The 25,395-nt window shown below is 46.0% G+C and overlaps 1 protein-coding gene across 7 annotated transcripts in view; it reads right to left on the reverse strand.

Moving 5' to 3' along the window:
* Positions 1–561: 561 nt before the first annotated feature.
* ATP7B (ATPase copper transporting beta) overlaps positions 562–25,395 on the reverse strand; it is a 77,800-nt gene continuing 52,966 nt past the window's right edge. For 2 of the 7 annotated variants that reach the window (XM_039839419.1, XM_039839418.1), the window contains exons 8-21: positions 24,910–25,143; positions 24,362–24,453; positions 16,871–16,998; positions 16,602–16,756; positions 16,273–16,407; positions 13,228–13,422; positions 11,226–11,408; positions 9,773–9,938; positions 8,498–8,641; positions 7,178–7,320; positions 5,533–5,736; positions 5,315–5,432; positions 4,027–4,129; positions 562–2,877 (exon numbers count right to left, since the gene is read on the reverse strand). In XM_039839419.1, the coding sequence (XP_039695353.1) occupies positions 2,604–2,877; positions 4,027–4,129; positions 5,315–5,432; positions 5,533–5,736; positions 7,178–7,320; positions 8,498–8,641; positions 9,773–9,938; positions 11,226–11,408; positions 13,228–13,422; positions 16,273–16,407; positions 16,602–16,756; positions 16,871–16,998; positions 24,362–24,453; positions 24,910–25,143 (2,274 nt within the window). In that variant the 3' untranslated portion in view covers positions 562–2,603. The remainder of the gene's footprint in view (positions 2,878–4,026; positions 4,130–5,314; positions 5,433–5,532; positions 5,737–7,177; positions 7,321–8,497; positions 8,642–9,772; positions 9,939–11,225; positions 11,409–13,227; positions 13,423–16,272; positions 16,408–16,601; positions 16,757–16,870; positions 16,999–24,361; positions 24,454–24,909; positions 25,144–25,395) is intronic. The other 5 variants (XM_039839424.1, XM_039839423.1, XM_039839421.1 and 2 more) reach the window with 4 other exon arrangements.

Genomic DNA, 25,395 nt, shown 5'->3' on the forward strand with positions numbered 1-25,395 from the left:
TCCTTTCATCTTAAGTGTCCTGGTTTAAATGATAAAAGACCCTGTCACCTCACCTTCAGGTGTGGCTCACTTAGGGCCTGCCCCACCCCTCCCTGCCACCTCGCAATGCCCACAGAGCCTCTCAGCAGAGCCCCCTGGTCCAGACTTTTCTACTACTCACCCCACTCGAACTCCTTCAGGGCCAACGAACTCAAAACATAGCCCGCTGGAATAAAACGTGTGTTCGAGAAGGGCCTTTTGTAGACAACCACTCTCACCAGAAAAGTGCTTCTAATGGATAATCTGGGCTGTCTGGCCCAGTGGGACACACAGCCTGACGGGGGTGGCCCTGCAGAGTTCTCCCCACACTCCACCAGGGCAGGCGGGCATTCGGGAGGGGCTCGCACAGCGCTAGGGATGGCGGATCAGAAGGCTCTGGCCACCCTCGCACCCTCCGCTGGTTAAAACCCCATCCCTCTCTCCCTGAGGAGGTGTGGGGAGCAAAGGCGGCCCCTCACAGTTCTCAGTGAACATAGCACTGCACTGGACCCACCATGCTCCTCGGGGCCAGCCAAAAACAGATTTTTTGAAGAATAAAAAGGAATTTTATTCTAATATAGCATGGAAAGTGTTTGAAGTAGGAATTGTTCTTATCTGACCAAAAAAAAATTCTTACACTTTGAATATCTAAAAGGTTATTTTCTGTACAATTATATAAATATTTTCATATGTATATAAACATGATGTTTCTGATCCTAAAATAGTTTTCAAAAATCAATACAATTAGATTCTTTAGACAACAATTAGCACAGTTAGAAAATAAGACGTATTCCCTAAGCACGGCCAAGAACAGAGGACACAAGTGGGGACGCGTGGCAGGAAGGGGCTGGGGAGGAAAAGGGGGACTGAAAAAGCAACAAACACGACAAAACCCTGCACTTGGACTTTAGAGGACAGACCCCCCAAAACTAAATTACACGCAAAAATGGAAATGAACTATCCAGGGGAAGGTGAGTTGACTGTGATCAAATTTCATTCCACGTTGATACAATGATAATACATCACCTGGCAGATTTGTTCTTCCAGGAGCAGGGGCTTTTCCTTGTTATTCAAAATATCCAAAGTGGAGTAGAGATAATGAAAAGTCTTCAGAGCCAACAGACATGGATTCGGCCCCTTGTTCTGGCGTGTATACTGGCTGTGTGATCCTGGGCAGGACACTTAGACATTCTGAGTCTGCTTCCCGCCCTGTGAAAGGTGGACAATAACATCTACTTTGCTGGTTTGTTGGGAAGATTAGAGATAATATGAAAAATACTTATATTGCCTTAGAAAATAACTGACAATAAGTAAAATTATTTTGTATCTGTGACAAAGGATTCGCCTTAGAATTTAGAATTTAGAATAGGCTTTGCTCTGCCTATTTTAAGATTCTGATTTTACTAGTCTATTCACACACAGTCTGTGAATTGACACCAATTTCAGAGTCTAAAACTAGCCACATTCCTGCCCCTCCAATGCCATGCAATCACAAAGAGCCACTGAAAGTCAGAAACAGACTATCCCTTTGAGAAGCTGTGGTCACCCCTTTCCTAAGGCACTGGCTCAGCGTGCAGAAGTAGAAGCTCGTGGAGAACTGTGATTTCCTCTAACTTGGGTATCACTTCCTCAGAGTTGCATAATGCCAGGGACACCACTGACGTGAATTCTGTATTGACTCCATTCACGTAGCAGACCATGTAATTGAAGATCCAGGAGCCATACAGGAGGCTCCTGCATGCACAAGCTTCCCCCAAGGGACACCTGCTTCTCCAGCACCACGGGCCTCCCAGGACCCCAACTACCTGGACCCCACAGGAAGCTGCATTTCTCAAGTCTCAGGCTCTGAGACCCTCACTGCAGCTGGGCAGCAATGGTCTGTGGAGTGAGAAGCCACGGCTCCACAGAGAAGAGGCTCGTGAGCAAGGAAGAACTCTCCTCAACCTGAAGAGAAGCTGGCAAGCTCTCTGGCCAGGTGTGTGAGTGAGCGGACTGAGGAAGAAATGCAAACACGCACTTGGAAGAGCGCCTGAGAGCAGCAGCGGGGACCGCGACTATGTCAGTCTTGCCCTGACGGATGACGGCATGCCATACCCCTAGTGTCAAGGACAGAAAAGGAAGAGACTGTACCAGCAGAAACTAGCATGTGTGTTTGAGATAAACTGGTCTCGGAGACACGACGCACATGGGCGTCGTAAAGAAAGAGGACAACACGGAGGTTCTTCATGAGTTCTATGGAAAGGCCCAGCTAAGTTTTTGGTCCTGAGGAGATTTTCCTCATTTTACAAGTAGTCATCCCAAATACTAGAGCAGAGGTCTGTGAGGAGGGCTGCTTGTCCTCCTTCTTCTAGAGTCCAGCACGGTTTCCAGCATACCAACAGCATGAGTGAGGCCTTGCCCTGCGCCTGTGGGGTCCGGGCGGGCTGGTTCTACCCAGGGACCATGTCTGGACGAGGCCACATGCTGCAGGGAGGAATGATCTAGAATGTCCAGGAGTAGAAGCCCCTACGGTTCTGCCCGCCCTGCTGCTGGTGCTGTTGCCTGGCTAGAAGATGGGCCCCTGGGTCTGCAGCGGCCTGGAGCTTTCAGATGCACTGCTCCTCGTCCCTGTCATTCAGGAGCAGAGACCACTTGTCCCCACTATCATCAGCCATGGCGCTGTGCCGCGATAGCTTGTTGGACTTCAGGGAGGACAGAGACACCTGGCTGATGAAGCTGACCTGGTCCCAGGGTGTGGCCCTTGGGGAGTCCTGCCACCGGTCATCCATGCCGACGTGCACGCTGACCTGGGACTCGGTCAGGGGCTTCATGTGGCCTTGGGCCCGGGACTCGTATTTCTCCAGGTCGGGCTTCTTATAGCTGCAAAGCAAGAATCCAAGAGCATTTGAACCACTCATGACACAGGCTTTTTTCTTGAAGCCTGATGAAGGCTTCCTGTCCAATCTTTCAATAACATGCAGTATCAAACTCCTAGGGTTCAGGTAGAGTTCACCCAATTTAGAAACTTCCTATCCAAACACCTGGCACATAGTAGACTATTATTAACTTTTGTTAAATGAAAGCATAAGTAAATAAACATCTATTCCAGAAAAGGAAAAATGTTAATACACGAGGATCCCATGTCTACATCAGTCACATGCCACATAATGATGTTTTGGTCAATATGACAGAGGTCCCGTAAGACTGTAATGGAGTTGAAAAATTCCTATTGCCGTAGCCATTGTGACATCGTAGTGCAATGCATTCCTCAAGCGTCTGTGGGGATGCTGCATAAACAAAGCCACTGCGCTGCCAGGCGTGGGAAAGTACAGCACTATCCCGAACGGCACATGCTCCTTGATAATGGTAATAAATGACTATGTTAATGGGTCATAATTTACTATACTATACTTTTTATGGTTATTTTAGAGCGTATTCTTTCTACTTATAAAAAAAATTTGCAGTTAAACAGCATGCCGTGTGACGCCGGCAGCAGCTTCATCCGCCTCGTGTTTACGTCGCTTGATTGCGTCATTTCTCTTGTGCCTGATTGAATCTCCTGTAACATGCTGTACAGGCCTGTAGTTGAGGATAGGTCACATCATGGAGCCTAGGTGTGCAGCAGGCTAAACCATCTAGGTTTGTGTAAGTGCACTCTCTGACGGTCGTACGGCGACAAAACCGCCTAACACCGCGTTTCTCAGATGTCCCTGTCCCTGTAGTTAAGTGGTGCATGACTCTATTTACATAATCAGCCCTTGAGCAGAATAACCAGAATGGCCCAGCATCTGATGACTGTTAAGTGATAAATTATTTGCTCATGGCGCTGATAAATCCTTATACGAACACACACTTGGACTCCATGCAGGACTGGCCCTTGCTTTAGGTGAATCAGGAACCGGAACACAGCGCACGCCCATTGCTAGCCCAGGAGGGCACTGGCTGGCCCAGATCTGCTTTGCGCATGCAGAGCCCAAGGGCCTAGTGAATACCATCTGCAGCGTACGCTCCTGCCACGTGGGGACTTACCACTTCAGCTGCAGCGATGAGAGAACCACAGACACAGAAGAGGCTGCCATGGCCGCCGAGCCCATCCACGGCTGCAGCACAATGCCAAAGGGCATGAAGACTCCTGCCGAGGGGAGAACAACACTCACACTGCAGCCCAGAGGGAAGAGCAAGGAGAGCACCCACCATGCAGTCCTCCTCCTCGGGGTGACTCAGAAGCCTCTGACGTGGGACCACATGCTCACAGGCCTCTGAGGCAGGCTGTTTCAGGGCTGGGCGGTGAGGGTGCTGTCAAGGCGACTGGGTTGTCCCATGCGCCCTCACCTTTCTGAGCCCGTCCACGAGCAGCATTACCTGTGTCAGGGGAAGCTCTGGGGGAGCAGGGAATCTCAGGAACCCAAGGGGCAGCAGCAGGACGGAGGGAGCCGGCTGTCCTGAGGCACCGTGGAGACTGAGCGAGCACTCAGACAACAAACGCTGCTGGTGGCCACAGGACTGTCTACATGACTTGTCTTCCCTAAGGGCTCAAAACATCTTTTTAAAGGGCAATGAGAGCCAGGCCCCAGAACAGAGCCAGAAAACTCGGTCCACGTCTGGGCAAAGGCCTGTGGCAGAGGTGCAAGCAAAGGACGGAATCAGCTCCTGAGCCAGCTCTGTGAGCTGAAGGTACATGTGCCTGAGCTGCCTGGTGAAGGAGGCCGAGGTGGACACGCTAATCTATTACGTGAGTGAACATCGACCACTCAGGCACAACAGGAGACTGAGCTGGGAACATGTTTAAAACTTCAGGTCTCAGCCATGCAGGAAAGTGTTTAGAACCTTTCCCAACAGAACCTAGCACAATATTCAACGGGGAAGGGAGGAGTTATAAAGTAGAAAAGACCCATCTCTTTCCATGATCATTTCTGTGAGATGGGGTAAGTCTTCGGCAGAATGAATTTTCAAGATAAGGTTCTAAACATCATGGTTGTGCCTAGTACCTAGCAGGTGCCTCTTAACCGCTAATCATATTGTTTTTTTTTTTTTCAGACCATATGTCTTAATAAATGGTTCAGAAAATAGGGCCATAGTAAATGTCAGGCATCTTGTCCAGCTTTTCGGAGAGGACCAGAGTGAATAAAGGTTTGGGTTGTTTCTGCAATTTCTCATTTACCTTTAGAGACTTAGCAAACAGAAAACATGATAAAATCAGTTCTTTCTAAAATGCTTCTGGCCACCGCCAGCGAGCAAGGTGGGCCGCTAAGTTCAGCAGGAGCCTGGCAGGCAGACAGCCGGAGTCAAGGTAACCGAGCGGCGAAGGCCGCCCTACCTGCTGCGATGGGGATTCCAACCATGTTATAAATCAGCGCCAGCACCAGGTTGAGCCGTATTCTCCAGACTGTCTTCTTGGAGAGGTGAATGCCAGCGACTACGTCGAGCAGGTGGTTCTGTAGTAGGGGAACACTTGGTGACTCAGGAGCTGTGTCCCATGGCCCTTACCACTCCCACTGCCTGGACAAGGGGGAGGAGGAGACACAGCAAGCTCACTCTGATGAGAACAATGTCAGCTGCCTCGATGGCGACATCGGTGCCCGTCCCGATGGCGATGCCCACGTCGGCTCGGGCCAAGGCCGGGGAGTCGTTAATCCCATCTCCCACCATGGCAACTTTCTTCCCTTCCTTCTGGAGCTCCTGGACCTTGGCCACTTTGTGAGAAGGCAGCACCTCTGCAAAGACTTTCTTGATGCCAACCTAAAAGGAAAGGAGAACAGTGGTCAGAAATTAAATAAAAACATAACTACACCTGGTGTCGGCAAAGGACGGGAATATAGCAGGAATCTGAGAGTCATCCTGCCCCACCTCAGCTTCTAGGTCCAGTCACTGTGGTCAGTCATCAAGCCCTACAGGCTCTAGGTCGCATGGCAAATTTACTCCCCACTCCCATCACAAGACCGAGCTATGATTTGGGGTCCTCACTGGTCTCCCTGCCTACATCCTGGGCTCCCAACGCTCTTCTCCATATGCTGTCCTAGTGTCTTTCCAAAACAATAATCATTTGGTCATTTTACTTTCCTGCTTAAAGTTCTCCAGCAGACCCCAGTTCCCTTAGGAAAACATCTAAACTCTGTGATCTGCTTCCCAAGGTCCCATTAGATCAGGTGTCTCTGCCCATCTCCAGCTCCCTGCCTTGCTGACCCTGCGGGCCCACACTGAACTCTGAGCTCTCCAACTCACTGCTTCTCTGTGCTCCCCAGGCAGTGCTCATGCTGCTTGTTCTGTACTGGAAAGGTCAGCTGGCCCTTCCTGCTCCTGTCCTTTTCATCAGACCACTCCAGACTCAAGCATCCTCTCCCCTCGGAAGGCAGCCCTGGCCCCTGCCAGGCTAGAGGGTAAGCTGGCAGTTCCCACATGTCCTATGCACCCTTCTGTTGAAGAACCAAGCATTCAACTTATACTTGGTTATTGGTCTACTGTCCCACAGGACTGTGAGCATCTCAAGGGCAGGTACCCCCTTCACTCTTCTTGGTAGCCTATCTGTCACATGAGCGGTGCTTAATAAATGCATGCTGAATGAATGAACAAATTTTAACAAGTTCATCAGCAAGGAAGGCCAAGTAAAGAGAGGTACTGCTGCTTCCTTTGTCAAAAGCATACAGCTTCACACACATTTTTGGGAGTAGGGGTATATGTCATTTTCAGGAATCTGCACTGGAGCCATCCCATGTGGTGGATCAGGCAAGCAGGCAGCAGTGCTATCCTCATGGCTCCAACTCAGAAGCCAAGGCTGCTGGAGAACTGCCCAGGATCCCATCGTTTATCTGGTGCACAAGAGTGGGAAGAGTTGAACTGGCAAAGCATTCTTTCAACATCGAGACAAAGTTGTTTATTTCAGCTCTCAAGTCGTAATCTTTTTTTCCATTGTAAAGACCAGGAAATAGAAAATGATGGAATTGCTCTTCTAGGGTTGTAGCTGGTCGTGCATGAATTACGGCTCCCAGGCCCCAGAGAATGTGATCTTTGCTGTGGCAGCAATGGTGTCCCCCGTGGGGTGTTGCTTGGCTTGGAGCAGATCAGAGCACATGAGTGCTGGATGCTCTGGCACTTACTTTTTTTCTCAAACTGCTTCAGCAAGCTTAAAATCACTTTAATCGGAAAGGGGGAGGACGGCCCGGCCCTGGATCCAGGCCCATACCTGGGTGGCAATGGCTCTGGCTGTCTTGCGGTTGTCCCCCGTGATCAGAACCACGTCCACACCCATGCTCTTCAGCGTGTGCACAGCCAGGGCGGCCTCCTGCTTGACGGCGTCTGCGATGGCAATCATCCCACAGAGCACCCCTGAAGGAAAGAGCCCAGTAAGTGCGCGATGGTGGGACACCAGGTGGCCCCAGGAGCAAGCCCGATTTCATGAGTGGGAACAATTTCCACAATATCGTGTTAACGCAAAAAACAAAACCCCCAATTATATAACATAATATGGTTTTGATTTCATTTTTTTAATATTGACAGATGCATACAAAAATGTCAACAGTGGCTCTCTGAGGGGAAAGATAATGGGTGATTTATTTTTCTTTACAGCTCTCGGGACTTTCCAAATTTTTGCAAGGCATACCTAGTGCTTTGCAGAGTGCCTGGCTTATAACTCAATACATGTTAGCTATTAAAACATGAGAAATATAACAAATACAACAAATGCTTCTTAGAAAGTGATGAATGACCAAAAAAGAAATCAATCCTTCCTTTTCTTCTTTTCTGTGAATCTTTTAGATATTGAAGCAGAAAGGCTTTCGAGGCCTGAGGCGTAATGGGAGCAGAGTAGGGGTGAGTGATGTGTAATGGGGCATTTCTTTAGTTGAGCTGATTCTGGCCTGACGAGCTGAGGAGACTGCGGGTTTACAAGGACTTAGAAGGCGGCCTGGTGGTGAGAGGAGGAAAAAAAAGAAGAGAGGAAAGAGGACATATTTGGCTGGAACATTCAAAATACAGCAACATAAATTATTATTCCTTATTTTTACTTAGTTTTACTTCTATTAGCAGAAATTAACATTAACAAAGTAAGATTCTAATCTCTCTGAGACGTAAAGTCCAAGATACAACTGAGTACAAAGACACATGTAACTTTGAGAAGCACTGAGAAAAGTTGCAGGGATCCCATTATTTAAAGGCATGCCATAGTTAAACCTCGTGAAGAGCGAACTGTTTTGTCTGCAGTGATGAATGAGAAGGATGACTCCAAACTGCCAGCTTGGATGGGAGCAAACAAGGATGGTGAAGACAATTTGGAATTCTAAGAGCAAGGAGACCTATGGCAGCACAAGACCTGGCCTCAGGACTGAGAATGAAGTGAAAAAGATGGCAAGGCAATCTTTTACAAAATAGAACTAAATTAATAGAGAGGAAGATTGATTGATTGATTGATTGATTGATTTTTAAAAGGAGAAATTTATTTTTGCCTGACATCTCCAAGAAACTTCATTTCTGAGAAAGCAGAAGGAAGGCGTGAGCAGAGAGATACCATCAATAGCCACCAAGACGGCTGTCTGGCCTTTCATCTCATGGGCTGTCATTGCGTCACTGATGTCGTTGGAAATGGTCAAGCCGTTGCGTCTCATCCATTCTCGGTTTCCAATCAGCACAGAGAAGGTCTGGGGATCCACATCTGTTCAAAAGAGTTTGTGATTATTTCCAAATAGTCCAATTTCACTGTGAGAAATTACTAAAAACTATGGAACCCTTTTAACAGCAAAATATCTACTTAACTGTTCTGAGATATTATAACCTAGTAAACACTTCTCAAAAGGCCATCCTTAAAGGACCAGGGGAAAATGTATACTTAAAGTATAGAACATGTCGGTATGAATTAAAATGGGGCGTTAAAAGGTACACGCTCTGTGTGTGAAAATGTTACAAATGTAACAGACATTATGTGGCGCGGTGTTCTTATTTGCCTTCGGGATCTGCTGCTGCCCCTTGCAGGGATCAGAAGCAGGTAGTTATCCCTCTAGCACCAAATCCAAGTGTTGACTAGATTCATTACTGCTTGGTACAGACAATTCAAGGTGAACCAGCAAATAATTCTACTTCTATAGAATGTTTTAAAGCTACAGCTCCTAAAAAGGCCAGGCGAGTCTTTTCACCTGTCACCTTCGAACTACGTGTGCCACTAACTTAGGTGTCACTGCACAGACCAGGCCCTATATGCCAAATGGAAAGACATCCTGGGCTGTAAATTGCCAGAAGGTGGTAGATGGCTTCTAACAACAAAATCTAAATCAGGATTCAACTAGCAACATACTTAAGCAGCTGCCACTCCAAGTGATGTCCCTTCTTATCTTGGGCTGACCATCTCCACCCTCTTTCCCTGACTGCCACCAGCTCCGTAAATGCGAAACACCCCGTCAGAGTTCTACCGCGTGAGAAGTTTCCTATTCAGGAAGAACAAAGTAGAATTCCCATCTGTCTACTTTGTAGCTTAGGAGAAACAAGGCTACCTTGGGATAAGAAAGAAGAGACTCAAAATTGTGGAGCAGATAAGCAACAGTCTACGAATTTAATTAATATGCTACTTTAATCTACCGTTAGCATCAAGATGCAGATGTATCAAAGAACTCAAGAGAAACTGCAGGCTTTCCTGGGCAGGGAGGTGTGCAGCGTACCAGTTGGGAGCGACCCTTCTCCACAGCAGAGGAACCAGGTGGCACGGTGCTCTCTGCAGTTTGGCCTGCTGCCACTTAAACAGCTGGGCCCAACCCCTGGCAGGCAGAGTGGCAGAGACAAAGGCCAGGGATACCTGTTTCCACGGGAACACTGCCAAGCCCGTTCAGGTGAGCGGCCCGTTTGCTCAGGTGCTCGCTGTGGGCTAGGATGCCTTCCACGTTGCTGACTTTACAGCCGATTCCACAGCCTGGCACGGCCTGGAAGTCCATGCAGTATCCCAAGGCCTCCATTCCAAGTTCCTGGGAGGGGAGTGGGAAGAGGAATTAGAAAACAGAGGTGAGGGGGATTTGAGAGGGAGGCAGGACAAAGACCAGAGGCGGGGCGAGGGCGAGAGCGAGAGCAGCACTAACCGGGAATGAAGAGGGAGAAGAGTGAGAAGTAGAATAATTGCAGGGAAAGGAGAGATCAACTATCAACTATTAACCGAGCAATTCTTTTTCTCTTCTCTGACCCAGACATTCTTTCACATCAAACACCTCAAATTAAGGGTGGGGCAGGGGGCAGTATGAAGGTGCCAAACAGAGGAAAGATATTATTTTTGTGTTGCAAATATTTTTATTAAAATGATGGAATAGGCAAGTAGTAACAAAACTATTCTGAGGCTACCCATTTACAGGCCCTGGAATGCGGGGGGAGTGACGTCGCAGGAGAAAGAAGTGAGGCTGTTTGGTTAACAAAACGAAAAGGATGACTGAGGGTGAGCAGAATTCTTCCTGAAACATCAGAAACCTGAGAGGTGACACGGCAGCCTGTCTGACCCTACACGAAAGGCAAATACATGAAATACGGTTTCTGAAGGTTCCCTGTCCATGAAGAGTTGTCAACTTCCTCAAGGCACCCATGTCACCTTCTACATTTACTGAAAATCGTGCTTGCTCGGACCATTTAAATTTTTTCTGGACAATGTTCTGGCACATCCCACTGTCTCCATATTCAGATTGGAAACAGGAAATTAAACAGGACCTTTCATCTGGAGAGATAAAAAGATGAATGCTTTCCCATTAACTGTCTCAAGAATGCACTGGGCTTTTGGCTCACTTCTGCGGGTTCCTCTGCATTTCAGGCATCCCTGAATGAATGGCTTGCTCCCTCCCTCACCCTAATACCCCATTCATTTTTGTAACCCTTTGCACTAGGCACTCATAATGTACTGACTTTATATACCATCTGTCTTCCCCACTCAACTGCCAGCTCCCAGAGGGCAGAGTTCAAATCTTACTAGTTGTTGTCACAAGCACAGATGCTCAGTAAATGCTCAGTAAATGACTGTTAACGCTGAATTGCTTTTGTGATGATCTGGAATGTGACAAGGGACCAACTACCGCAAACCACGTCTCCGGGGGCCTGCTAAATGGTTTTCCAGACCACGTAAGCCAAAGCCTCCTTGAAGGCGGCTGACTCAGGTGCCAGTGACAGCTGAGAGGAAAGGCCTGTCAGGAGGAAGGAGCTGGGAGGCTTCCGGCCAGCCAGTGAGAGGAGAGGTGGCAGGAGGAGCAAGGGGACCAGCGATGCCCAGGTCTACATACCTCTTTACAGTATTTGGTGATGGCCACACCTAAGGGGTGCTCGCTGCTCGCCTCTGCAGTCCCCACCACAGCAAGAACCTTCCTGAGGGGCAGCGTGGCCACATCCACAAGCAAGAGGACCCGCATGACTTTGGGGACCCCGTGGGTAATGGTGCCAGTTTTGTCAAACATCACAGTCTTTATCTGCCAAAAAACCACATCTCAGTGACCGCAAATACTTTTAGAATTCGCACAATCTTGAGGCAGAACTGCACTGAACTTTCCTCAAGCAGATAACACTCCTTCATATTCCATGACATAATCACCTGCACTCAATCCCAAGGTTTGACCACTCCCCCTACAAAAACAGTTCCTCTCTCTGCCCAGTCAAAAAAACCCACACTGTGGCTTACCCTTCACCAGGCTGGGCTGAAAGTGCTCACTGCGATGCTCCGGGAGGTGGAACGCTACTGTCTCCCGGACATACTACCGCGGTCAGATCAGGAGCCAGGGGGTTGGCCTTTCTCCCTGTCCACTGCTATCTGCTGAGCCAGCCATAGTTTTCTCTGGCTTGCGTAAGTACAAAAGCCTACTGAGAATAAAGCTCTTGCACTCCAAGTTCAAGGAAGGAAGAGAGAGTTCCTTGTCCATAACAACCAGTAACCACCAGAGCCAGGTTTTAGACCTGCCCACTTGGTCAATGGCACCAGTCCCCATGGGTTTGGCTCAGCCACCGAGCAGCAGCCACACTCTGTTTCCATGGCCAGAATGTACTAATCCTTGGACACACATTTCCCCAAACCCCATACAAGGGCAGCTGCTTGCTGTGTTCAGACTGTGTCCCACAAGCATGGTTATCTCTTATTTAGCAAACAATAGGTTCAGCTCTTTGTTTCTGATGCTGAGTGCTAGCCTCTTCAACACAATCAATTGCTCTTCCTCTTCTTAGTCTGTCCTTCACTATGTAGCTAGATCTTCCCAACAAGTAATACAATTACATCAAACATCAAAAGGCGCTTTGGACTCTCCGCAACTCCCTGTCATTCTTTAGGTTAAGTTCTGCATCCTTTAATTAACCTCTAAGGTTCTTCGAGGGTCCTCCCTCCCTCCTTTCCTCCCTCAACATTCTCATCTCCCAACTGTTTTTCTCTCCTTCAATGATTTTCTTTCAGTTCCTTATTTACTTATTTAGCAAATAACTGTTGAGTGTTTTCAATGTGCCAGGCACTGAGCGAGTGGCTGAGGATACAATGGTGGGAAAAGCTCACAGTCTCCAATCTTATGAGTCTTATGATATGGCAGTACAGCACCCCTCGTCCTTTCCGCGTGCTGTTCCCACTGCCGGAACATCCTTCTCAACCTCTGTTGTCATTCAACTGCTAGGTCTCAGACTGACCTTTGTGTTTCCTTCCCTGACCACATGCACCACCCCTCACCCCCCGTCTGACACACACAAATCCAAGGTAGGCACAGGACCCACATAGTAAATACTCAACAAATACTGAATAAACCAGTGGAAGGATGGAAGGTTAGAGACTGGTATGCTGGGCCAAAGGAAGACTCTTCACAAACACTGTTGCCCACCACTCCACTCCCCAAGGTCACAGGACCCTCTTCTCATCATATGGAAGCAGAGCTGGTACTTTTCTCTGGGTGGGAACCCTGGCTCTGCCATTTATTAGCTGCAGGCCTTTGGACAAGTTACCTCGCCTTGTCCTGCGGCAGTTCCCTCATCTGTAAAATGGTGCTCAGAGTTGTTGATGAGATTAAATCAACTAATATTTATAAAGCTTTTAATTCTATAACTGTTAGCTGCTACTTTTAGTCATTCTGTTAGTCCTGGCTTCCTGTTTTACTTAACACTGCTACCTGAGGCTTCCTTCAGGTTTTTCTCTTAACATGAAATTTAAACAGGTACTATTTTCACTTGACCTAAGTTAAAAAAAAATCATGTAGTAAACAGCTACAAAATCATCCCAGCCAAGACCCCAAAGGACTGGGAGCACCGCAGCACAGGGCCAACCTTGTGGGCCATCTCCAAGGGCTTGCCTCCCTTGATGAGGATGCCGTTCTGGGCGGCCACACCCGTGCCCACCATGACCGCCGTGGGTGTGGCCAGGCCCAGAGAGCAGGGGCAGGCGATGCACAGCACTGTGATGGACGTCTGGAACGCGAACCGGATGATCACCTCTGCCTGGGAGAGGTGCTTGCTGGGGGTCTGAAAAGAGGAAAGGGGGGGTGGAAAGTGAAATGAGGAATCACACAGAATCCTAATCACATAAGACATTTTGGTGTAGGCAGTGGGACCTGAGAGAGCATGAAGAGCTGGGTTTAGGAAACACACTGAGTTGCGCTCTGCTTTGGTGATATCACATGGCTCACTCTACTGCTCTGTGTCTCAGTGTTCCAACTTGATCCAAGAATCCTATCAAAATCCCTGATGGGGAACAGAACATAGACCATGGAAGTTCACATCCTGGCTCTGACACTAACTTAACCTCTGTGTCTCAGCTTCCTCACATGTTAAGTGGAAATAATAATACCCATCTCACAGGTTGCTGTAAGAATTAAGTAAGATAATATATATATAAACACATATAAACATGTACATATATATTATAAAACACCTGGCATAGGAGAGGTGTCTAAGAAATTGTAATTATTACATTTTTGTTATTATGGAAGCTTTAAAAAATTATAGATTTCCAAGGAATCTATCCTAAGGTGATAGTCATAAAGTGGGAAAAGATGACCAGGGCCAAGCATAGGATATTTATCACAGTGCATTATTGTAATGGCAAAAAACTAGAAAAAACCAATAGGGGATTGGTTAATTAAATTGTGAATATGGTGTATACAATGGAATAATTTGCAATTGTTGAAGTGATAATGTATTATCTATACTTATTGACATGGAAACATATCAGTAGCATTGCTGAACAAACAAACGAACAGAAGTGCAAGATGGCATGCGTTGTGATTTAATTAGTGCAGAATTATCAGCCTAGATCTATACACAGCCTTTCAACAACACTGGAAAGATGTTTACCAAAGTGTGAAAAACGGTTACTACTAGGAATGGGATTTGGAGCCATCTTTATTTTCTTCTATTCTTCACTATCATTATCTTTGTAAATCCAAAACAAACAAAATATGAGTTTCCTTTCCGGCTACCTGGTGGCACATATTGGTATTATTATTTGCATTCTGACGACTTGAGTTATCTTGATTTGTTTTTCAAAATGGCTGGTGTCTCTGGAGTATAATCAGGAGATACTATATTCACTTAATTACAATAAAAAAGCATGTTTTCTAAATCAAGGATAGAGACCATAATCTCATGAGCTTCCATTTATAGTTTATTCTTTGATTTTGAAAGGCAGGATTCTAAAATAAGATATATTATTAAAAGGTTATTTAATTTTCATAGAAAGAGTTAGATTTAGGTAGAGAGACATGTTGTTTAAGGCATAATGCAATTCTTAGAGGTAAAGATGATTTTTTTTTTTAAACCCAGTAATTCTTATGAAAATAATATCTGGTATTCTGATGGGACTGGGTGGACTTCAAGAAGTTAACATAAACCCTGTCCCTACAAAGACTTTTATGTAGCACGGCGATAACAATATCTTAAAGGAACATGCAGGACCTCATTTGCCAGCAGCTTCTCTGATATTGCAGATAAAAACAGAAGAAGCCAAAGTAAGATGGAAAGGCAGGGAATAGCAGAAAGGCACATATTCCAACTTGATTAGGACTGAGTGTTCCCACAGCCACAAGCCAATGAGCTGCTCTCCAGCAAAAGCAGAAATTTTAGGCAGTCAGGTGCCATAATAGCCACTGGCAAATTCTAGGAATACAGTCATAGGTTATTCTTAAAAGCACTAAGGTCTCCTTAGATGTTGGACAGTATATAATTTGGACAGTTTTCATTTTAAGATAGGAAACTGGAGAGAGCAAATGACATCTTAGTGGATGACATGTACTCCAAGAATATATGATATACCTTTAATTATGGGTAGACATTTTTTTTTTTAAAGAAAAAAGTATTCATTTCATGTACGCAGTTTCTTATTCTATGGCTCTAAGGTAAAATATACATTACACTGGGCTAGGTATGGGATATTTTTAAAAATAAGGTAAAATATTTTTCTACTCACTGGGCAGTTATTAGTTACTACTCTAAGTGGACCATTAGCTTTTTATGTATATATCAAGGTTTCTCAATCTCAGCACTATTAACATTTGGGGCCAGATAATTCTTGGCTGTGGGGTCCGTCCTGTGCATTGTTGATGTTTAGCAGCATCCCTGGTCTCTACCCACTGGATGCCAGTAGCATGCCCCTTAGTCATGACAACCGAAACTATCTCCAGACATGGCCAAACGTCCCTGGGGCAACAAAATCACTCCCAATTGCAAATCACTGATGTGTACAGCTCTCATCTCTGAAGCACACTTTTTTTTGTTTGTTTTCTGGGGGATTTTTTGGGGGTATTTTCCGCCTTTTTAAAAGTTTGATAAACATATTTCTTAAGATAGTATTCTTCGTCTACTTTTTTAACTCAACAATGTATATTCCATTGCTTCATATATAATATTTAATAAGTATTTACTAAAAAGCTATTAGCATTGCTTGGGAAGCTGCAAGGTTAAAGATGATATTTATGGACATAGACTACCAAAAATATATTTTTCTTAAAATTTTTTAAATAATATTATCATGCCATTGAAATCTAAAGTGACCTATCTTCCACGGTGTGTACCTCACAACTCCCAAAATGAACAATATTGCATAATGTAAATGCTTTAAGCATTACAACTGAGAGCCAATTGGTGTTTGTGAAATTATCTAACTAGAAAGTGAAGGCCATCTTTAAGAAAAACCTGCAGAAGGAGAGTGACTGATTGTCCTACCCCAGCTAAGATCTTGTTGCCAATAAGTGAAGCAATCAAATAAAATGTAATGAGTAACTAAAGCCCAATGAATCTAAGACATGAAAGAATAGGAGTAACGGCAATAGATTATTTAAAACACAACAACCATGCAGCCCGCAGCATTCAACTTACAGGAAAGTATGTCTGAACAACACCAAAATCGATAAAACCGATTATAATCCATACCACCAACGTCAAAGTTGAAATGATGATGATAAATGGGACAAAATATCCACTAAACCGGTCAGCCAGTTGTTGAATGGGTGCCTATAAAAATAAAACACCGAGACCATGGGAAATTACAATCTACAAAGAAATCAACCACAAGCATTGAAAAGAACTGGGATTCTTAGCTCCCTCATTAACTCTCAGCTCAATAAAACCTGCTGAGTCTGTGGAACTCTTGGAATGATTTCCAAAATGAGGAAGCTGAGATGATATCGTTTTTTAAATTTCATTACCTTTGACATCTGAGCCTCTTCCACCAATTTCACAATCTGAGCCAAAGTGGTGTCATTGCCCACATGGGTGGCAGTGATGAGCACAGAGCCGTGTGCATTTATAGACCCGGCAATCACTGTGCTTCCAGGTTTCTTAGTGACTGGCATGGCTTCTCCTAGAGGTGGAGAAGGGAGACCAGCTGTCATGCACTAAGCCTCATTCAGCATTCACGAGGCCTGGCAACTGTGCTGATACCCACCCGAAGGGAACGGGAATCAAGTCACCTAACCTGTGATGAGGGACTCATCGGCCATGGTACTGCCCTCCAGGACTTTCCCATCCACTGGGAACTTTCCCCCAGGAACAACCTTGATGACATCACCCCGCTGCACCAGCTCCATGGGTACTTGCTCCTCTCTGCAACAAATGCCACTCAGGTTACACACTCACTGGAGCTCACCCTCTTGGTCCATCACCAAGGCTGGGTTCTAGACCAATTGTTGGACTAGTTACATTATACTTGCTTTACACCGAGCAGCAGTATTCATTTTATCTGTCATTTACAGATTGAGCCAATATTTATTATGCAGCTACTAAGTGCCAGGCATGGTATTAAGCATTGGGAATGTACCATGATCAGGACTGCAAAGTCTTTACCCTCATGAAGACAAATTCTGTGGAGGAAACAGACAACAAACGAGGTAGTTCTGGTTATTAAATAAGTGCTCTGGTGAAAATAATGTGACTGGGGGTGGGGCGCTTCTTTAGGCGGTGGAATGAGAAGCCCTCACTTGGACGATGATATTTGAGCTGAGACCCAGATGACAAGAAGGGCCAAAATACGGAAAAATAACATTCGAGGGTTTAAAAAGAGCTAATGCAAAGGCTCCAAGGCAGGCAGGAGGGGTGCCTCTGAGAAACAGGAACATGGCCAACATGGCTGGAGGGAAGTGAGGGAGGCAGTCACAATCCGGATCACCTCTGGTCTTGCAGAGAGGAACGTGTGCTTTGAATGTAAGGTTTTCAGTGGGAAAATGACATAATCTGATTCACATTTTCAAGTCTCTGGCTGCTGTACGAGAATGGGCTGCAGGGGTAATAACAGAAGGTGAGAGACGAGTTAGGCCGTTGCAGCCTCCCAAACAAAAGACATCCATGATGTGGGCTAGAGAGGGAGATGTACTGAATGCTTAAGGAAAGAATCACAGATGAGCTCTAAACTTTCCATATGAGCCACTGGGTGGATGAGAAATTATGTAATGAGATGGAGACAACTATGGAGAAGCACTGAGGGAGGAAGAGGGAAGAGGAGATGAAGATCTTCATTTTAACCTGTCGGGTCTGAGATGCCTATTTGACTTCCATGTAGAAATGTTAAGTAGAAAGTTGAAAATATGATTAGAGCTGGAAGAAGAGGTCAGAGCTTGAGGTACAAATCTGGAAACACACAAAATAGCGATGCATTCAAAGCCATGAAATGGTATGAGGTTGCCTAGAAGAGTAAGTGCAAAAGAGAAGTCCTAGAACTAAACCCTGGGATGTGCAAATATTTGGAGGTTGAGCAGGAGCAGAGGGGCAGCCAGGGAGATGCAAAGGGCCAAAGGAGAGACAGACAATCAAAGGAACGAGCACCCAGCCCATCCTATCAGAAACTGCAGACACAGATGCAAACCTATGTGTGGTTCACCATGCTCTACACTTAGAATTAATTTGTGTACTTCACAGAATGGAAGTTATACCTTAATTAAAAAGAAAAAGAGAAAAAATTTTAAAGGGACATTAAAGGTAAAAATGCTGGCGAGAGGATGAAATGCGGATTAAAAAGATGCCATGGTTGGACTGGGGTACGTGGAAATTACTTGATATCCTTGACAAAAGCAATGGCAGAAACTGGTAGAGGTAGAAACTCAACTGGAACGGGCTGAAGAGAATGTGAAGTAGGGAAACAAAGACAGCAGCTAAAGACGACTTTCAAGAGAAGTTTTGCTGTGAAAGGAAAGAGGAAACAGCCATAGGAGAGGGAGTGCAGTAAGACAGGAAACTGAATTGTTTACATGCGTGAACTGTGTGCTGGTGGGGATGGTCCCAGAGATGGAGGGAGAGGGAGAAGGGAAGAGGGGGAGAGGGGGGAGAGAGGGGGAGAGATGGCAGGGGGGAGGGAGAGGGGGAGAGAGATGGCAGGGAGGGAGGAAGAAGGGCAGGACTGGAAGGAATAGAGTACGAGAGGGAGGCCGCCCAGGGAACCCTCCGGCCTTGGCAGCACCTCCCTAATCATCACATGGGCCAAACACACTTACTCATACAGATAACACGGGCTCATGAACAAATGGTGAAACAGTCAAAAAAGCAGGCATGGACAACAAGCAGGACTCTGAGGTTATTTTATATTTCCCTTTTATCCTACGAAGACCACATTTAAAGTACCACAGAGAGGAACGTACAAAAAGCCACCTTATTTATGTGAGAAAGAAAAATAGACATTTACTGAGTGCAGGTACTGCGTTAGATTTTTACATGTCTTATCTCATTGTATCTTCCCAAAAACATATTAGGTAAATGATATTCACCCATTTGGGCAAAAATCTGAAGATTTCTTAGAAAGGCACAAAATTGAACATACAACGCCATTTCTTTAAATGTCACTGTGGATGAATGTACAAAACTTAGGAACCAGCTTGTGCAGACAGATGTTACATATATTTACAACAATATCTTCTTTTTAAAAACTCTTAAATAATAAAAAAAAATTTTAAATAAAATAAAACTGTTTTTTTTAAGAAAGTTTAGGAACGTCATCTGCATAGTGAGGACACGATGGACTGTCGGAAGCTGGGGGTCCAGCCCCACGTGCCACGCCGCCCTCCCTGCAGGGGTGTGAGGGTGCGCTGCTCCGTGGGGCCGAGTTCAGGCTGCCGAGCAGATGAAGCCGACCCTGAGACTAAGTGCATGTGCGCCACTGTGCGCACCAGGCGCCAGGGACACAGTGGTGAGCAAGGCAGACATGGCTCTGACCTCGGGAGCTCAGAGTCCCCGTCACGGGGCAGCAGTGCGATGTGGGTCAAATCCTAGTTCAAAGACACAATGTCCACCTTTCCATGATGACAATTTTGTTCCCAGGATTAACTGAGGTGACGCATATCCCAGCTGCTTAGCACAATGCCTGACACAGAGTAAGTGCTCAGTGAATGCTGCGGCTTTTATTGTCACCTAATGGATGTTTTCACTGTTGCCTGGCCTGTGTAACAGGCACTGTGCTAGGCTGGGGTGACAAACATGACAAAGTAGAGCCTTCTTCTCATGAGGTTTACAGCCTAGAAGCTAAAAGCAGACTCATACATGCAAATTCAATAATGGCCATAATGAAATAAAAGGAGCACTGAAAGAAAAGGAGGGACCTTCCGAGGGAAAGTAAGCAACGGAATAAAGTCTTGAGCGCTGGAAACAGATGTGTAAACTCGGTGGCCAGGCGGGCAGGAAACAGGAAGGGGAGGATCTCCATAACCCGAGAAACTCTCTGCTTCTTTTAGGGGTCTTCCAGCGACAGAGAGTCCAGGCCCCAACACCGCCCCTCCGAGGCCCGAGGCCTGCAGCAGGGCCTGGAGTTTATCACCCTAGAGGCCTCCACTTGGCAAAAGAAGCCTGTGTCAGAAGGGCCCCTGCTCACTTTGGAAAAGAAGGCTGTGGGGACTAACGGGCACAATCTCTCTGCCCCCACAACCTAACTTCTAAGCTTTAAACTGCTCGCTTATACGGGGGTACTTGGCGCACATGGCCACTTGGGTGCCTTTCTATTAGTAATGCTAATCTCTGCTTAATCTAACCTTGAACTTCTCCTCTGATCTAAATTAACCAATCTTTCTAACTCTAAACAGCTTAATTTAAAGTGAACAGCTCTTTACAAGGGTCAAGGTAGCTCTTTCTGGTGAATTCTCATAGTGTTTCTTCTTTAGAAACTAATGCTCCCAAAATCCTGAGTTGTAGGAATACACTTCACTGAAAGACAAGTTTTTTTTTTTTGCCAGTAGTCTCTTTACCTCACCTGCCTCCTTCCTCATCTAACACAAGTTAAAAAAAGACGAAGAAAATACTCATAATGGAATGGCCCTGTCCTAGATAAAATCTGTAACTTTGTTTTCCCATTTATAAGAAACAAAAGACGTCAATGTGGGAGATTAGAGACAGGGCTATGCTGGCTTTTTAATGTCACGCAGTCAAGCACACACATGTGTATATTATTTCTTTAACATTTGATAGCCGTTTCATTCATTCAACACAGTATCTGGGGACCTGCCAGTGTATGCCCAGGGTGACTGGAGGCGCCGGTGCTCCAGGAGCACTGAGAGGTGACCAAGCCAGACCTGGAGGACAGGAAAGGCTTCTGGAGGGTGTGACACCTAAACCAAGAGCTGAATAACAAGGAGCCAGGTGAAGGGAACAGAAGAGGGGATGACGTGTGCATGGGCCTGGAGGCAGGAGAGAGCCTCTGTGTGGGAACTGCCAGAGGGGGCGGCTGGAATGAGACCAGAGGAATGACAGGACGGGAGGCTGAGCCCAAGAGGCACATGGGGCAGATGCCAAGTCTCACATGTGTGTTAGGAAATGTGTAAGGACAAGAGCCAGTCCCTGGGAGAGTTTCAGCTACAGAGTAATACAATCAGATTTGTTGGAAGGAGACTAGGCTGGAAGCAGGGGAGCAAGGAAGAGACCATCACAGCGCTTTAGACAAGACAGCAGTGGCCTAAACAAGCCTGGTGGCAGTGGGAGGGGGCGCTGTGTGTGGCCACTGGGAGCTGTGCAGCTAGAAGAGGACGAAGACTGGATATGTGGATGAGGGAGGGGAAGGGGTCACAGAGGACGCCCAGGCCTCTGCCTCAGGAGCTGGCATGGAACAGTGCCATTCCTGGGGACAGACAGACACAAGGGGAAGAGGAGGAATCTGGGAGGAAAGCACAGAGGGAAGATTATGGGAAAGATACAGACAGGTTAACTTTGAGTCTTCATGACACTCAAGTGAGAATGAAGAAATGGGGGAGCTGAGGTGTCCCAGTGACAGTCTATAAGACACCAAGACGAGAGACAATAGAGCCAACACTGAAACCCCAAGAATCATCAATATTTAAGGAATGAGGAAAGCGAAAGAAGGCCACGAAGGAGACAGCAAGTGGCAGTTAGGGAAGAAATTATGTTCCAGATTGATCATCTATGTAGATGCTGCCATCACCCAAGACTTGGGATGGAGAAAAAGGACAAGTGTCCCTGGCAGAGGGACAGAGGGAGGAAGAGACTCGAGTCTCACTGAAAGGAGCCAACTGAAGCAGGAAACCCAGTGGTCTTCAGAATGCTCCCCACACTTGTCCACACCAACAGAGGCCCCAATGCCGGAGGACCCTGCAGGAGGCCGAGGCTGACCAAGGAGCCCTGGCACCAGCATGTCTCACTTTACGGAGAGTCCAGCTCCTCAGGAGGGGCAGAGTGAGTGGCCTTGGCCTTAGGAGAGCAAGGGGTGACCTTGGGCCCGTCCCCTGCCAGCAGCCTGGAGCATACTGTCAGGAAGGCGGGGTAGGAACCACCACCTCATTTGACAGACAGAAACTGCACCAAATAGGCATTAACTAATGTGTTCCAAGCACACAGCCCATCTGAGGCAAAGCCAGAATGGTCTTCGGACCCCTAGTTTAAAAAATGGTACTACCACTGAACACGCCCGATCTTATCTGATCTCGGAAGCTAAGCAGGGTCGGGCCTGGTTAGTACTTGGATGGGAGACCACCAAAGATGACCAGGTGCTGTAGGCGGAAAATAAAATGGTACCACCACATTACGATGGTAGTCATCGGGCCTGCAGTGTGTCCATGCCAAAAATTAATCACCATCTTAGGAAAGAACTGAGTTATGACAGGTGTAGCCCCACAGTCCTTCGACATTTCAATTAGCTTTCGCCTTCTAGCAAAGCTGATACCTCCTGTATTCAAATCAATGGAGCAAGCAGTCCACACACCTGCAGTCCAAGCAATTGCAGTCCACAGTATCACACGCATTTCCAAATGAAACACACAGTAAATGTATTCCCACAGTTTTATTCCCGATCTGAATGTTTTTACTTCTCAGAAACGCTCATGTCATTAATTTATAAGAAAAGAAGTAGCTAAAATGCATTACTAATGTAGAAGCAGACAACTGCTTTGTCACACAGGGTCCTGTCTGGGAGACAGTTTAGCAGGTGGCCGATGGAATGGGTCTGTGTCTGCAGGGCTCCAGTCTCAGCTCTGCCACTCACCTGCCATGGACTTTGGGCAAGTTACTTCACCTCACTAATGAAAAGGGAATCGTAAGAACACCTGCCTCACAGGGCAGCGATCAGCGTTAAATCAGATAATTTATGCAAAGTGTTGAGTTGCGGTACCTGGTAGACAACTAAGTTTTAAAATCTTGGCGAACACCATCATAATTCTGATTTTTATTTAAAAGCCAGCATCCAGGCAAAAACCAGTGCTGCAGTCAGCCTATGACTCATTAACTTTTACTCATTCAAGTCTCGCTCATTCATTCATATACTCAGCACAGGCTCACCGAGCACCCCGCTGGGAAGCAAGGGAACTGTATCAGCCTCAGAGGTTGGTCCCTGGGAGGATACAGCTAGCGCACTGGCACTGGCAACAGCATGATGAATGCACAAGCACACAGTGGGATAGGGACAAAGGGTGGTTTAAATAGGAGAGTTTGAAGTATATGTCACAGTGGATGGTAAAAATCCACAAAGATAGAGACACTGAAGATCAATGAGAAATCCACAGAGGAAGGCTCCTGAACAGAGGCCCAGGGAGAGAGACGCCTCTTGCACTGGGGTGGGAGGGCGGGAGGATGCCATGGGGGAAGGCTAGCTTTGTTGGTTGAGTGGCAGGAAACTGATGGATTTCAGTAGTCAGAAGTGAGATGACAGGTTAAAGAAAGTGGAGGGGCCAGAGAGAGATTTCAGGAATGCGAAGAAGGCCTATAAATATCTGCTGCCTTGAATATGAAAATGAGACTGACCAGGGAAATATGGAAGCCTTAATTTGTAAAAATGTCCACATTATTACATATGCTTTAAAAGTCAGTATACGGAAGGGTAAAGAATATGGACTCTGGAACCAACGGCCTGGGTTATATGCCAATTCCACTCCTTAAGACCTGTGTGACCTAGGCCAGTTCCTTACCCTCTCTGAACTTGTTTCCTCCTCTTCAAAATAAGGGTACTAACAGTACCTGCTTCATAAATTTTTTTATTAGATTAAATACAAAAAAGTTAGTGTCTGGCAAGCAGTAAATGCTACATAAGTTTCAGCAATAATGGAAATAATCATTATTATTTTTAATATCTGCCAACCTTATGAAGAAGAAAAATGCTAATTCCATTTTTATTCTTTGGCAAGTCGAAACCCTTATCTCTCAGCCTATATGAATCCTCCAGATCTTGCAAGGAAGGGAACTCCATGTTCCCTGTTAAGCTTTCCGTGGCCATAAGCCTCCCTCTTCTAAATTCCAGGGATACAAATCGTCTATACCTCTCTTTTATCATTTGGCATACAGAAGCCACTGTGAACTCTTGCTTATCTTTTGATATGCAAGATTATCTGATTTACTTACAAGATTTCTGATTTACTTAACTGGATTAAAAAAGGAATCTTACTGTGCTGGCCCTCATGAGGTCTAGGGTAATGTCACATACACAATAGGTGTTTGATGCATATTACACAGAATGACATAAATTTATTGGAGACTTTGGATGAAGATAACCTACCTGATGATTAAGTTGTCTTCACCAAGGGTCACAACGGTGGCTTCCGTGGCTTGGAGAGACATGAGTTTGGCGAGAGCTTCTGAGGTTTTGCTCTAAGAAATAACCAGAATGTAAAATGAGAACTATTGTAAAGTGACCCCTGCAGGAAAAGGCTGCCCCCTTAACACAGCCACACAGCAGCCAAAAGGCTCTCCTGGGACGGTGTGATTCACTGGCCATTGACACGCAGCCATGTCATCTCCACACTGAATGCACAATGCCCCTTAGTTCAATGAATCACATATTTCAGACTGACCTGAAATCCAGAGTTCTTTCCATTACACTTTGCACCTGAACAAAGGTTTTAATAATTAACCAGATTAGCTGGGATTTCAGAAGTGTGACCAATTTGGAGATTAGCGTTAGAAACACCTAATTATATGTAGGTTTCACATTTCTTTAAGTCTTTTTCTAACTGTGTATAATTAGTAATTCTAAACATGGTATTCAGATGAATTAAGATCTGTATTACTGAAGGAACAGTTCTTTTAACCTGAAGCTGAAGTTACCTTTGCCACATGTTCCAGCCACCGCCCTAGGGCGATGAACACGAAGAGCATGGGGGGAGTGTCAAAGAATGTCACGGGGCTCCTCTCGGCCTTCTCGGCAATGGCCACCACCAGGATGATGAGAGAGTAAACATAGGCAATGCTAGTGGCCAGCACAATAAGCACGTCCATGTTGGCTGTCCTGTGACGCAGAGATTTGTAGGCCTGAATGTAGAAGTACCATCCGCCAAGGAACTAAAAGACAAATAAAGGAGAGTGACAGCTGTGCCAAGCAGGGCATAGCGTTCAAGGAGCAAACGGAGGCCTTACAGGCCCTTCGGGACGGCAAATACTCTAGCCTCACCCACAACTTTGACATTACTTTTTCCTTTCTAATTGATGTTTTTGAAATGTATTTCCTGATTCGGAGGACTAATGGCCACAGGAATGGATGATCAAGGACATGGGAGACCTTTAAAATTCAGAGTACACAACCTAAATGTCCAT

This window comes from Pteropus medius, unplaced genomic scaffold (genome assembly GCF_902729225.1).
Source record: "Pteropus medius unplaced genomic scaffold, Ma_sr-lr_union100, whole genome shotgun sequence".
Classification (NCBI taxonomy): domain Eukaryota; kingdom Metazoa; phylum Chordata; class Mammalia; order Chiroptera; family Pteropodidae; genus Pteropus; species Pteropus medius.